The sequence below is a fragment of the Tasmannia lanceolata genome, unplaced genomic scaffold (genome assembly GCF_043159265.1).
Source record: "Tasmannia lanceolata isolate RefF3 unplaced genomic scaffold, GAP_Taslan_0.1 ptg000016l, whole genome shotgun sequence".
In the NCBI taxonomy this organism is placed as follows: Eukaryota; Viridiplantae; Streptophyta; class Magnoliopsida; order Canellales; family Winteraceae; genus Tasmannia; species Tasmannia lanceolata.
Genome location: NW_027518693.1, coordinates 9,552,319 through 9,564,929, shown reverse-complemented (window position 1 = coordinate 9,564,929; position 12,611 = coordinate 9,552,319). Strand labels below are relative to the sequence as shown.

The 12,611-nt window shown below is 42.7% G+C and overlaps 3 protein-coding genes across 3 annotated transcripts; all 3 read left to right on the top strand.

The window, feature by feature from the left end:
• The first annotated feature begins 33 nt into the window (after nucleotides 1-33).
• On the top strand, nucleotides 34-1,279 carry LOC143848189 (protein PHOSPHATE-INDUCED 1-like). The gene has a single exon (XM_077357069.1). It carries the CDS (start codon nucleotides 237-239, stop codon nucleotides 1,158-1,160), a length of 924 nt encoding a protein of 307 aa, XP_077213184.1. The 5' UTR covers nucleotides 34-236; the 3' UTR covers nucleotides 1,161-1,279.
• A 2,288-nt stretch (nucleotides 1,280-3,567) lies between these two features.
• LOC143848994 (protein PHOSPHATE-INDUCED 1-like) lies at nucleotides 3,568-4,756 on the top strand. Its single transcript, XM_077358038.1, has one exon. It carries the CDS (start codon nucleotides 3,682-3,684, stop codon nucleotides 4,603-4,605), a length of 924 nt encoding a protein of 307 aa, XP_077214153.1. The 5' UTR covers nucleotides 3,568-3,681; the 3' UTR covers nucleotides 4,606-4,756.
• Nucleotides 4,757-9,576: 4,820 nt separating this feature from the next.
• LOC143848235 (protein PHOSPHATE-INDUCED 1-like) lies at nucleotides 9,577-10,764 on the top strand. Its single transcript, XM_077357120.1, has one exon. The coding sequence runs from the start codon at nucleotides 9,692-9,694 to the stop codon at nucleotides 10,613-10,615; it is 924 nt and encodes a 307-aa protein (XP_077213235.1). The 5' UTR covers nucleotides 9,577-9,691; the 3' UTR covers nucleotides 10,616-10,764.
• The last annotated feature ends 1,847 nt before the right edge of the window (nucleotides 10,765-12,611 follow it).

The window sequence follows — 12,611 nt, the reverse complement described above, 5'->3', positions numbered from 1 at the left end:
AAACACACTGCACAGTTGGCGATCCACCGTCCCTCTACGCTTCCACTCTAATTCTAAACACCTTCCTCTTCACTCTCCGCCCCTTCCCACAAGTCCACAACACTAATATATAATCCCATCCACCTCTCATAATCCCATCATCTCCCTCATCTTCATACCCTCAAAGCAAGTAAAAAAAAAGAGAGTGCCTATCAATTCCCTTCCATTTTCTTAGCTGGTCTTCACTCGATCAAGCAATGGCATTTATACATCTCTTAGTGGTCCTCATCTCTCTATTCCATTCATCCATAGCTGCCAGAAAACTCACCTCCTTGGTGCAGGATCAGCCTCTCCTCATGGAATACCACAAGGGTCCTCTTCTAACCGGCCCAATCTCTCTCAATCTCATCTGGTACGGCAAATTCAGCCCTTCCCAACGTTCAATCGTATCCGATTTTCTCACCTCTCTCTCCTCCAAAACTACCCCAAACCCATCCGTCTCAACCTGGTGGAAAACCACCCAAAATTACTACGCCCACTCCAAAACCAAAACCCCATTTCCCATTTTCACCTTGGGAAAACAAATCCTAGACGAGAACTACTCTCTCGGGAAATCCCTCACAACCCAGCAATTGGAACTCCTAGCAGCCAATGGAGAACAAAAAAACGCCATCAACATTGTGCTCACATCCGCTGACGTGTCGGTCGAGGGTTTCTGCATGAGCCGTTGTGGGACCCACGGATCTTCCAAGACCGCTGGCCCACACAAGCAAGGCAAGTTCGCCTACATATGGGTGGGCAACTCGGAGACTCAGTGCCCGGGTCAATGCGCATGGCCCTTCCACCAGCCCATCTACGGACCCCAGACGGCCCCACTGGTTTCACCCAACAACGACGTGGGGTTGGACGGAATGGTCATAAACATAGCGAGCCTAATGGCTGCAACCGTGACCAACCCCTTCGGGAACGGCTACTTCCAAGGTCTCGCAGATGCACCTCTCGAAGCGGTCTCTGCTTGTCCCGGGGTATACGGAAAGGGGGCTTATCCTGGTTACGCGGGACAGCTTTTGGTGGACCCGAGCACGGGTTCTAGCTATAATGCGCAGGGGGTAAATGGGAGGAAGTACCTGCTTCCTGCCATGTTCAACCCATCCACTTCTTCGTGTTCGACTCTGGTTTAAAGAAAAGATGATGTAGGGGTTAATGATGGAAAATTGAAACATTGTAATTTTTTATTCTTTCATTTTTTTTTTTGCAGAATGGAATACTAGAAATGCAAATTACTTTAGCTTTTTCAATATTTTCATGGGCGTCACTTAGAAACTCACTACAATAACCAGAATCAAATATTTGTAAGTCGCAAATCAATTTTATCATATTTGCGGAGGATTTAGTGAACCGGGCAAATCAAACTCACTTCTTAAATTTTCAATTAAAAGTGATTATACTCACTGCTTCAATCTGCTAATTCATTGCTCTAAAAAATTATGTAGGTAAGTCGGATTGAACGACAACTCAAGTGAAGTGTGTTTCCTTTTTTTCACTCTTGAATATAAAACTTCTATGCGTTTCTAGTGAACAGAGCCTACGGATTTCAACCGTAGGAAAAAGCTACTCACTTAGCGTCATTTACAAATAAAATAATTCAAAAAGGAAAAAACACACGGTAATTTTCATTTTTCCACCCTACATATCAATGGTTTGACTTAAAACAATACCTTGCAGACTTGTGAAAAAACTAATTACTCCAAAAGCTTATGCTGTTAGACTTGGTGTCATATAATCATTTATTCTTAAAACTCATCACCTGTGGCACCTCTGTTTTGGGTTGGCATGTGGCACATGGGACTCATCTTTGGAGTTACCTGTGCACATGGATCTTTAATATCAAAGAGTTTTGGCTTTTGAACTCAGGACCTTCTGTGAGACGATAGGTTTGATACTAAGTGAAAATATTTGGTTTCCATTAAATCTTAGATTTTTAGATGAATTTCAAAGAGCTCTGATGAGGTTATATAAAACACTCAAGCACTAAACATAGAAAGATTTTAAGATAAATATGCAAATGGCTAAATAAAAAATTTCTAATCTATTTGGCATCTTAATCTATCTTAGCTAGTTGCTTAATCGAGCAATGCATGATCCAAGAGTTGGATCTCAAGAACGATTATATTCTTACAAATATTTCCTTGAAGATTGAGGTTTTATATGACAAAGTAGCCATGTAGGCATGTGATGTGAGCATGTTAGTGGTGTAAATGGGGTTAGTCAGTATGTAGTTGTTATGTTGCTTTGGGTATGTGTTTTAGAGTTATGGGTGTTGGTTATAGCATATGTGTTATAGGATTGTGGGTGTAGTTATTACTTACTGCCCATGTGTTATGTAAATGGGTTAATGAAGTAGTTATGTGGCACTCCCTTTTTGCTTGTATTTAAGTAGAAGTAAGTCAATGAAATTTAAAGGAAGAAAAATTTAGGATCCTCTCGATTTGAGAGTTAGGTCTGATTACCTCAATCAACTTCTCCCCCTTGTTTGTCTGTCTTTTATCTCTCTTTGTTTGAGTTACGGCGGTAACATCATGCATATTTAGGGAAATAGAATGGGCCCACCTATTTATTTATCTAAACCATTCATGTGTTAGGAGTTGGCCTATTTGATGGATCGAGCAAGAAATGAATGGTTTAGATCATCCAAAAATATGGGCCTCACCGTACTTTTTTTTTTTTCTCTCCGTGCATATCCACGAAAAATGCACCCTCCTATCCTATTAAATCTCATACATACAAAATAAAAAGAAAATAACCCCTGTTTTTTAACTGATCAGATGGCAGGGACAGTCTTATGGGAGGACTTCAAAACACGTTTATCTATAGTAAAGAGATTTTATATGCTGAATGTCACATAATGGATAGTTTCCACCAGTAAATTATTCCAACTTGCGTCCCACCTTTAATTACCAAACACCAATGTGTACAACTGTTCTTCTGTTGCGATGATCCACTTGATTTTGGAGGTGGGACCTATCATGAGTTAGAGGAGAAGATGGTCACTGAAAGTCGAAACCCAGCGGAAGCGCTACGTCTGAAAATAGTCACAGTAGATGAGAATATAAAAGTTATTTGTAAGTTGTTCTTATTGTTTTCTAGTTGCACGCATTTCCGTGTCGTCCACTCCTAAGCTGTGTGTAGCTTTTTTAAAAAAAACAAAGGGAAAAATACACTTAGTCCCCCTTGGTTTCTGACACATTCAACTTAACCCCTAATGTTTAAAAAGTTACAAATAATAATGGTCCTGTAGAGCTGATTTTTTGGGCACACCCTATATATGTCACGGTGTGCCCTATCTATGTCAGGGTGGTCAACTTAACCCCAGTTGCACGCATTTGTAAGCTGTTCTTATTATTTTCTAGTTGTACGCATTTCCGTGTGGTCCACTCTTGAGCTGTGTGTAGCTTTTAATAATAAAAAACGAAACGCACCATACAGTTGGCCATCCACCGTCCCTATCTCGCTTCTCTTCTTCTGAACACCTTCCTTTTCACTCTTCGGCCCTTCCCACAACACCTATATATAAACACATCTCCCACACAGAATCCCATCATCTCCCTCATCTTCATACCCCAAAAGCAAAGAGAAAAAAAACAAAAGAGTTCCTTTGTCAATTCCCTACCTTTTCCAAATTGATCTTCAATCCTTCAAGAAATGGCATTTCTACAGCTCTTAGTCATCCTCATCTCTCTTTTCCATTCGTCCATGGCTGCCAGAAAACTCACCTCCTTAGTACAGGATCAGCCTCTCCTCATGGAATACCACAAGGGTCCTCTCCTAACCGGCCCAATCTCTCTTAATCTCATCTGGTACGGCAAATTCAGCCCTTCCCAACGCGCAATCGTATCCGATTTTCTCACCTCCCTCTCCTCCAAAACTTCTCAAAACCCATCCGTCTCAACCTGGTGGGAAACCACCCAAATTTACTACGCCCACTCCAAAACCAAAACTCAATCCCCCATTTTCACATTCGGAAAACAGATCCTAGACGAGAACTACTCTCTCCGAAAATCCCTTTCAACCCAGCAATTGAAACTTCTAGCAGCGAGAGGAGAACAAAAAAACGCCATCAACATTGTTCTCACGTCAGCTGATGTGGCGGTCGAGGGATTCTGCATGAGTCGCTGCGGGACCCACGGCTCTTCCAAGATCACTGGCCCACACAAGCGAGGCAAGTTCGCTTATATCTGGGTGGGCAACTCGGAAACCCAGTGCCCGGGTCAATGCGCCTGGCCCTTCCACCAGCCCATCTACGGACCCCAGACGGCCCCACTGGTCGCACCCAACAACGATGTGGGTTTGGACGGCATGGTCATAAACATAGCGAGCCTAATGGCCGCAACAGTGACCAACCCCTTCGGGAACGGCTACTTCCAAGGTCCCGCAGATGCACCTCTCGAAGCAGTCTCAGCATGTCCCGGGGTGTATGGAAAGGGGGCTTATCCTGGTTACCCAGGAAAGCTTTTGGTGGACCAGAACACGGGTGCCAGCTATAATGCGCAGGGGGTCAATGGGAGGAAGTACCTGCTTCCTGCCATGTTCAACCCTTTGACTTCTTCATGTTCGACTCTGGTTTAAAGAAATGTTGATGCGGGGGGTTAATGCACGAATCTAGTGTGTATAATAACAGAATGCCGGAGAATAGAGATACTGTAATTCTTTCATTTATTATTATTTGTTCCAAGACTGAATAATAGAAATGCAAATGGCTTTGCATTGCTTTTGAATATTTTTCTCTGTATGGAATTGAAATGTGAGAGTCCATATTTGAGCTGCGAAACTCACTAGGCTAATTACCAAAATCAAATTCATTGCTCTCGAAAGTTATGTGCATAAGTCGGATTAATCAACAATCCCAGTGAAATGTTTTCCCTTTTTCTTTACTCTAAATTGTTAAACTTCTTGGGCTCTAGTCATTGTGGATCAATGTGCAATTTGGAATGATGAGATGAATAATGTGATATTAGTAAATCCAAACCCGAATTTCACAGTAGGGACCATAGTTACTCAACTCAACAAGCCTTTGTCCCAAACTTGTTGGGGTAGGCTAAATGAATCCTTTAGGCTAAATGAATCCTTTAGAAAAATTTCATGAAGGAGATGAAAAGAATCTACCCGGCTCTAATCCTAGCTCTACTAGTTGGATTCTTCTACATTGAGGGACCAAAGTTAATGAAAGATATTTCCAAGTTGGGATAGTTTTAAAAAAAAAAACATTGCACAGTTTCACAATTTCAATGGTGGACCAAAGTTATGTAGTAGTAAATTTCGTTCATACACGTAATTGTATTCTAGATATTTTGAATGTATTTCAAAAATTCAATCACACAGTTTGTAAGGGGTAAAATCTGTCCATTCAATAAGCGCTTGACAAGTGGCACCTATCCAACCTCGACGCCAAACTTGCACCTTATGATATGGCAAGGAAGTCAATTTCGCCCACTATCTAAGAATATCAACCCTGGACAAAAGATAAAGTAAGCACGGCAACTTTTCGAAAAGCTCAGAGGTTTAAATAAAAAACCGAGTTCTCCAAGGAAACTCAAAGATCTCATAGATAAATATGGAAATTGACTATGTAGGGAAGTCAAACAATGAGGAAAGACTCCAAACTAGGGGTGCATTTCGGGGAAAAAAAGTCGGGTCGGGTTGGGTATCCTTCAATTCCGGTTGAATTTTCCCAATACGAGTTGAATTCGGGTCGGGTGAGGGTGAGGGCTTGGGCATCCCAGCCCGATTCGGTCGGGTTGAAACCCAATATTTTTTTATCATTTTTTAGGATGAGGCTCGGGTAATACGAGGAGAGCCAAGCGAGGAACTAACATAGGTGCCACTTTTTGAAGGTGACAACGACCGTACTGTTCAGATTGGTTCACTGCATAGAGGTAAGCCTCGAACCAACCTTATAAATTTTTTGAGGGCAAATTCAGATGTTTTCACCAGATCGGCAACATATATGCCCTAAATTTCCGCTTCATTAGCTTAGTGGTGATCCGAAGTTTAAGTCGGTGAAACAAAAGAGACGAAACTTCGCTCTAGAAAGACAGGGGCGAATTAACAAAGAAGTGGACAAGCAACTCTGAGGCGGGTTTATATGAAAAATTCACTACCCGAAGTAGTGAATTTCCTCTCTCTCTCTCTCTCTCTCTCTCTCTCTCTCTCTCTCTCCGACCTATCCTTGAAAATAAATCAATGGCTTGACTTCACTTATTGGAACTCTAACCAACACCTTGCAAACCTGTCAAACAACTAATTACTCCAACGAGATTTTTTTTATGGGTAAGCTAGGATTTGGCAGGGACCCCCGACGGTTTTTTATATAAAGAGAAGGATGATACATCCATAGGCACAATACACTATCCATGACTCAGAATACATGGAAGAGGGAGATCCAAAACTCGGGAAGCATATGCTGTTAGAGTTGGTGTTATTTAATCATTAATTTATATTTCTCCACTCATCATCACATGTGACCCTACTTTTTGGGGTTGGCCATACACGTGGCACATGTGACCCATGTTTTGAGTTAGCCGTACACATGGATCTTTAATATCTAGGAGTGGTTGGGTTTTTAACTCAAGACCTTGGTGTGATAATAGCTTGTTGGAAAGTTTCTAAAAGTTTAGAGTTTCTAAACTTGATAGAATCCCTAAAAGACAAGGATTGCTATGTTTAGGGCTTGCTAATTTGAGTGTGGCCTTACATGTTTAGTAACCTTTCATGTTCATAGGATAATCCCTTGAATTTGAAAACGTTTGGGAAGGGAAAGATGACTCTAGTTGCACTTTCTAATTAGGGTCTAATTGCCAAATGAATTTGGGTACTTTAGGAAAGCTTTATGAGAGCTTTTGCCTATAAAGGAGACCCTTGGTCCCTCTTGCCACACACCACAACACTAGAACTCGTTGAGAGAGAGAGAGAGAGAGAGAGAGAGAGAGAGAGAGAGAAGTTTCCCATAGATCTATTGGTGTGCAAGGAAAGAAAAGTATCAAGGGGCGTTTCTGGGCCTTCGTCGTGCTCGGAAAGTTGAAACCCAGCGGAAGCGCTACGTCTAAAAATAGTCAAAGTAGATGAGAATATAAAAGTTATTTGTAACCTATTCTTATTGTTTTCCAATTGCACGCATTTCTTGAGCTGTGTGTAGCTTTAAAAAAAACAAAGGGAAAAATACACTTAGTCCCCTGTGGTTTCTGACACATTCAACTTAACCCCTAATGTTTAAAAAGTTACAAATAAGGATGATCCTATTGAGCTGATTTTTTGGGCACACTCTGTCTATGTCAGGGCTCATCAAATGAACACTTTGGATCATCCAAACAATATGGCCACACTTGTTTTTGGTAGTGTTTGGATTCGGGCCGAAATATCAGAAAGTTTGGAAATTTCGGCCGAAATTTTCGGAATTTCGTCAATTTTGGCGAAATTTAATAAAAAAATGTTAATTTTTTATTCCTTTTCCAAATTTCAGCCCAAAAAACCGACATTTTGTGTGACTTTACCGAATTTCGGCTGAAATTTCAGGATTTTTGCTGAAATTCGTTTTCGATTGGGTCCAAAATTTATGCCGAAACTAAACTTTCAAACCATGCTTATTCCAACTTGCATCCCACCTTTAATTACCAAACACCGATGTACACAACTGTTCTTCTGGTGCGATGATCCGCTTGATTTTGGAGGTGGGACCCATCATGAGTTGGAGGAGATAGATAAGGGCGCTGATATTTTCCCCCCCTTGTAGGCTATTCCCCCCCCCCCCCCTCTCATCTTGACGTTTGGCTAACATTTTCCCACTATTTGACCGGTCTCTCTCTCTCTCTCTCTCTCTCTCTCTCTCTCTCTCTCTCTCTCTCTCTCTCTCTCTCCACACACAACAGGAACAGTTGGTGGACCCAATAGAAACCGTTGGTGGAATGGTGGGCCCATCTTTGAACAACGTAGGCCCCCCCATACCACACCATAGGATAATCCAAACCGTCCATATTGGGCCATAAACGTAAATAGGTTGCGTCCCAAAATATTATTTCCATAGGCTGATCCTAGCCCTCCGATCTAAATAGAAAGTACATCTTATGCAACCTCTATAGATTGTAGGGTTGTGATCATCCTACTGAAATGATTTTTCGGGCACAACCTATTTACATTGTGGCCCATCAAATGGACGGCTCGGATCATCCTATGGTCTAGACGGTACACTTCATTTTCATAAATATGGGTGGGGCCTAAATTGGTACGAACCACACCATAGGATGATCCAAACCATGGACGGCTTGGATCATCCTATGCTGTGGACGGTACGCTTTAATTTGAAAATTATCGGTGGGGCCTACGATTGAGCCATAATGTTAGTGTACGACCAACTCCATAGGATAATCCAAACCATGGACGGCTTGGATCATCCTATGTTGTGGACGGGCCTTAATGTTACTGTACGACCACTGGATGATCCAAACCATTCATTTGATGGGCCAACCCTTTTGGGGGCACAACTCATTTACGTTATGGCCCATCAAATGGACGGCTCGGATCATCCTATGGTCTCGACGGTGCACTTCATTTTCAAAAATATGGGTGGGGCCTAAATTGGGCCTTAATGTTACTGTACAAACCACACCATAGGATGATCCAAACAATGGACGGCTTGGATCATCCTATGTTGTGGACGGTACGCTTCAATTTAAAAAAATATCGGTGGGGCCTACGATTGAGCCTTAATGTTACTGTACGACCAACTCCATAGGATTATCCAAACCATGGACGGCTTGGATCGTCCTATGTTTTGGACGGGCCTTAATGTTACTTTATGACCAACTCCATAGAATGATCCAAACCATTCATTTGATGGGCCACAATGTAACTAGGTTGTGCCCCAAAAATCATTTCCGTAGGATGATCACAACATTGCATAAGATGTAGTTTCTATTTAGATCGGAGGGCTAGGATCCGCCTATGGAAATGATATTTTGGGACGCAACCTATTTACGTTTATGGCCCATCAAATGGACGGTTTGGATTATCCTATTGTGTGGTATGGGCGGGGCCTACGTTGTTCAAAGATGAGGCCACCATTCGACCAACGGTTTATGTTGGGGCCGCCACCTGTTCCTGTTGTGTGTGTGGTGTGTGTGGGGGGGGGGGGGGGGGGGGGGGGGGGGGGAGAGGTCAAATGGTGGGAAAGTGACATATATGTTAAAACCTAACGTTTAACGCGTTAGCCAGCCGTGGGGGGGGTGGGGGCAGAGGAGGTGGGGGTGATAGCAGCGCCCGATAGATAATGGTCACAGAAAGGCAAAACCCACCGGAAGCGCTAAGTATAAATAGTCAAAGTCGATGAGGAAATAAAGCAATTTGTAGCGCTGTTCTTTTTGTTTTCTAGTTGTACGCATTTTCGTGTGGTCCACTCTTGAGCTGTGTGTAGCTTTAATAATAAAAAACGAAACGCACCATACAGTTGGCCATCCACCGTCCCTATCTCGCTTCTCTTCTTCTGAACACCTTCCTTTTCACTCTTCGGCCCTTCCCACAACACCTATATATAAACACATCTCCCTCACAGAATCCCATCATCTCCCTCATCTTCATACCCCAAAAGCAAAGAGAAAAAAAACAAAAGAGTTCCTTTGTCAATTCCCTACCTTTTCCAAATTGATCTTCAATCCTTCAAGAAATGGCATTTCTACAGCTCTTAGTCATCCTCATCTCTCTTTTCCATTCGTCCATGGCTGCCAGAAAACTCACCTCCTTAGTACAGGATCAGCCTCTCCTCATGGAATACCACAAGGGTCCTCTCCTAACCGGCCCAATCTCTCTCAATCTCATCTGGTACGGCAAATTCAGCCCTTCCCAACGCGCAATCGTATCCGATTTTCTCACCTCCCTCTCCTCCAAAACTTCTCAAAACCCATCCGTCTCAACCTGGTGGGAAACCACCCAAATTTACTACGCCCACTCCAAAACCAATACCCAATCCCCCATTTTCACATTCGGAAAACAGATCCTAGACGAGAACTACTCTCTCGGAAAATCCCTTACAACCCAGCAATTGAAACTTCTAGCAGCGAGAGGAGAACAAAAAAACGCCATCAACATTGTTCTCACGTCAGCTGATGTGGCGGTCGAGGGATTCTGCATGAGTCGCTGCGGGACCCACGGCTCTTCCAAGATCACTGGCCCACACAAGCGAGGCAAGTTCGCTTATATCTGGGTGGGCAACTCGGAGACTCAGTGCCCCGGTCAATGCGCCTGGCCCTTCCACCAGCCCATCTACGGACCCCGGACGACCCCACTGGTCGCACCCAACAACGATGTGGGTTTGGACGGCATGGTCATAAACATAGCGAGCCTAATGGCCGCAACAGTGACCAACCCCTTCGGGAACGGCTACTTCCAAGGTCCCGCAGATGCACCTCTCGAAGCAGTCTCAGCATGTCCCGGGGTGTATGGAAAGGGGGCTTATCCTGGTTACCCAGGAGAGCTTTTGGTGGACCCGAACACGGGTGCCAGCTATAATGCGCAGGGGGTCAATGGGAGGAAGTACCTGCTTCCTGCCATGTTCAACCCTTTGACTTCTTCATGTTCGACTCTGGTTTAAAGAAATGTTGATGCGGGGGGTTAATGCACGAATCTAGTGTGTATAATAGCATAATGCCGGAGAATAGAGATACTGTAATTCTTTCATTTATTATTAATTTTTCCAAGACTGAATAATAGAAATGCAAATGGCTTTGCATTGCTTTTGAATATTTTTCTCTGTATGGAATTGAAATGTGAGAGTCCATATTAGAGCTGCGAAACTCACTAGGCTAATTACCAAAATCAAATTCATTGCTCTCGAAAGTTATGTGCATAAGTCGGATTAATCAACAATCCCAGTGAAATGCTTTTCATTTTTCTTTACTCTAAATTGTTAAACTTCTTGGGCTTCTAGTCATTGTGGATCAATGTGCAATTTGGATTGATGAGATGAATAATGTGATATTAGTAAATCCAAACCCATATTTCATGGTAGGGACCAAATTTACTCAACTCAACAAGTCTTTGTCCCAAACTTGTTGGGGTAGGCTAAATGAATCCTTTAGAAAAATTTCATGAAGGAGATGAAAAGAATCTACCCTGCTCTAATCCTGGCTCTACTAGTTGGATTCTTCTACATGGAGGGACCAAAGTTAATGAAAGATATTTCCAAGTTGGGATAGTTTTAAAAAAAACGTTGCACAGTTTCACAATTTTAATGGTGGACCAAAGTTATGTAGTAGTAAATTTCGTTCATATACGTAATTGTATTCTAGATATTTGAATGTATTTCGAAAATTCAATCACACAGTTTGTAAGGGGTAAAATCTGTCCATTCAATAAGCGCTTGACAAGTGGCACCTATCCAACCTCGACGCAAACTTGCACCTTATGATATGGCAAGGAAGTCATTTCGCCCACTATCTAAGAATATCAACCCTGAACAAAAGATAAAGTAAGCACGACAACTTTTCGAAAAGCTCAGAGGTTTAAATAAGAAACCGAGTTCTCCAAGGAAACTCGAAGATCTCATAGGTAAATATGGAAATTGACTCTATAGGGAAGTCAAACAATGAGGAAAGACTCCAACCTAGGGGTGCAGTTCGGGGAAAAAAAGTCGGGTCGGGTTGGGTTGGGTTGGGTATCCTTCGGTTCCGGTTGAGTTTTCCCGATACGAGTTGAATTCGGGTCGGGTGAGGGTGAGGGCTTGGGCAACCCAACCCGATTGGGTCGGGTTGAAACCCAATATTTTTTTATCATTCTTTTTAGGATGAGGCTCGGGTAATACGAGGAGAGCCAACCGAGGAACTAACATAGGTGCCACTTTTTGAAGGTGACAACGACCGTACTGTTCAGATTGGTTCACTGCATAGAGGTAAGCTTCGAACCAACCTTATAAATTTTTTGAGGGCAAATTCAGATGTTTTCACCAGATCGGCAGCATATATGCCCGAAATTTCCGCTTCATGTGGACCCCGATCAGAGGACGGTGAGGGAACTAGTCCCTAACATCCTCTGGATCATCCACATGAATGGAGAGCTCTACTAAGGAACTCTCAAAACGGATGGCACCCTCATAGCATAGCACGAGTAGCGATATAAAAAGAAAGATATATGTCTTGATCTGGAGCCAAGGCTCGAAACCGAGACATACCTAAAATAAACTCAGAGCCGCCATCCATGGAACCCTAAAATCAAATCCTCTGTGCAATGGATAACCAGAAATATATATGGGTTCGTGCCTGGTTACGAATGGAGAAGGTCTGAAGAGCACCCCCAATTCGTCCGAGTGCAAGCACTTGGTCTCTTATGCCATTTTCATTAACTCCAAAGAAGTTTGGGTAAAAATTATGTGAAATGGGAACAATCCTTGGGAGTCGTCTACCTAAGCATGCATTTCCTGAGGATAAAAATAATAAGCACACATAAAATAAAATGAAAGATGTGTCACCTAAGCATAGCTAGGTTATGAATAGCATGCCTAATGGGTGTCTAAGTTCTGATGTGCAAACACATGCAAGCTATAGCTAAAGGTATAGGATCAGTACAAGAAAGTAAGAAAACACATCAAAAAA

Bases quoted from the DNA above. Each gene is read 5' to 3' on its own strand.
- LOC143848189 (XM_077357069.1), top strand. From the start codon at position 237: ATGGCATTTATACATCTCTTAGTGGTCCTCATCTCTCTATTCCATTCA.
- LOC143848994 (XM_077358038.1), top strand. From the start codon at position 3,682: ATGGCATTTCTACAGCTCTTAGTCATCCTCATCTCTCTTTTCCATTCG.
- LOC143848235 (XM_077357120.1), top strand. From the start codon at position 9,692: ATGGCATTTCTACAGCTCTTAGTCATCCTCATCTCTCTTTTCCATTCG.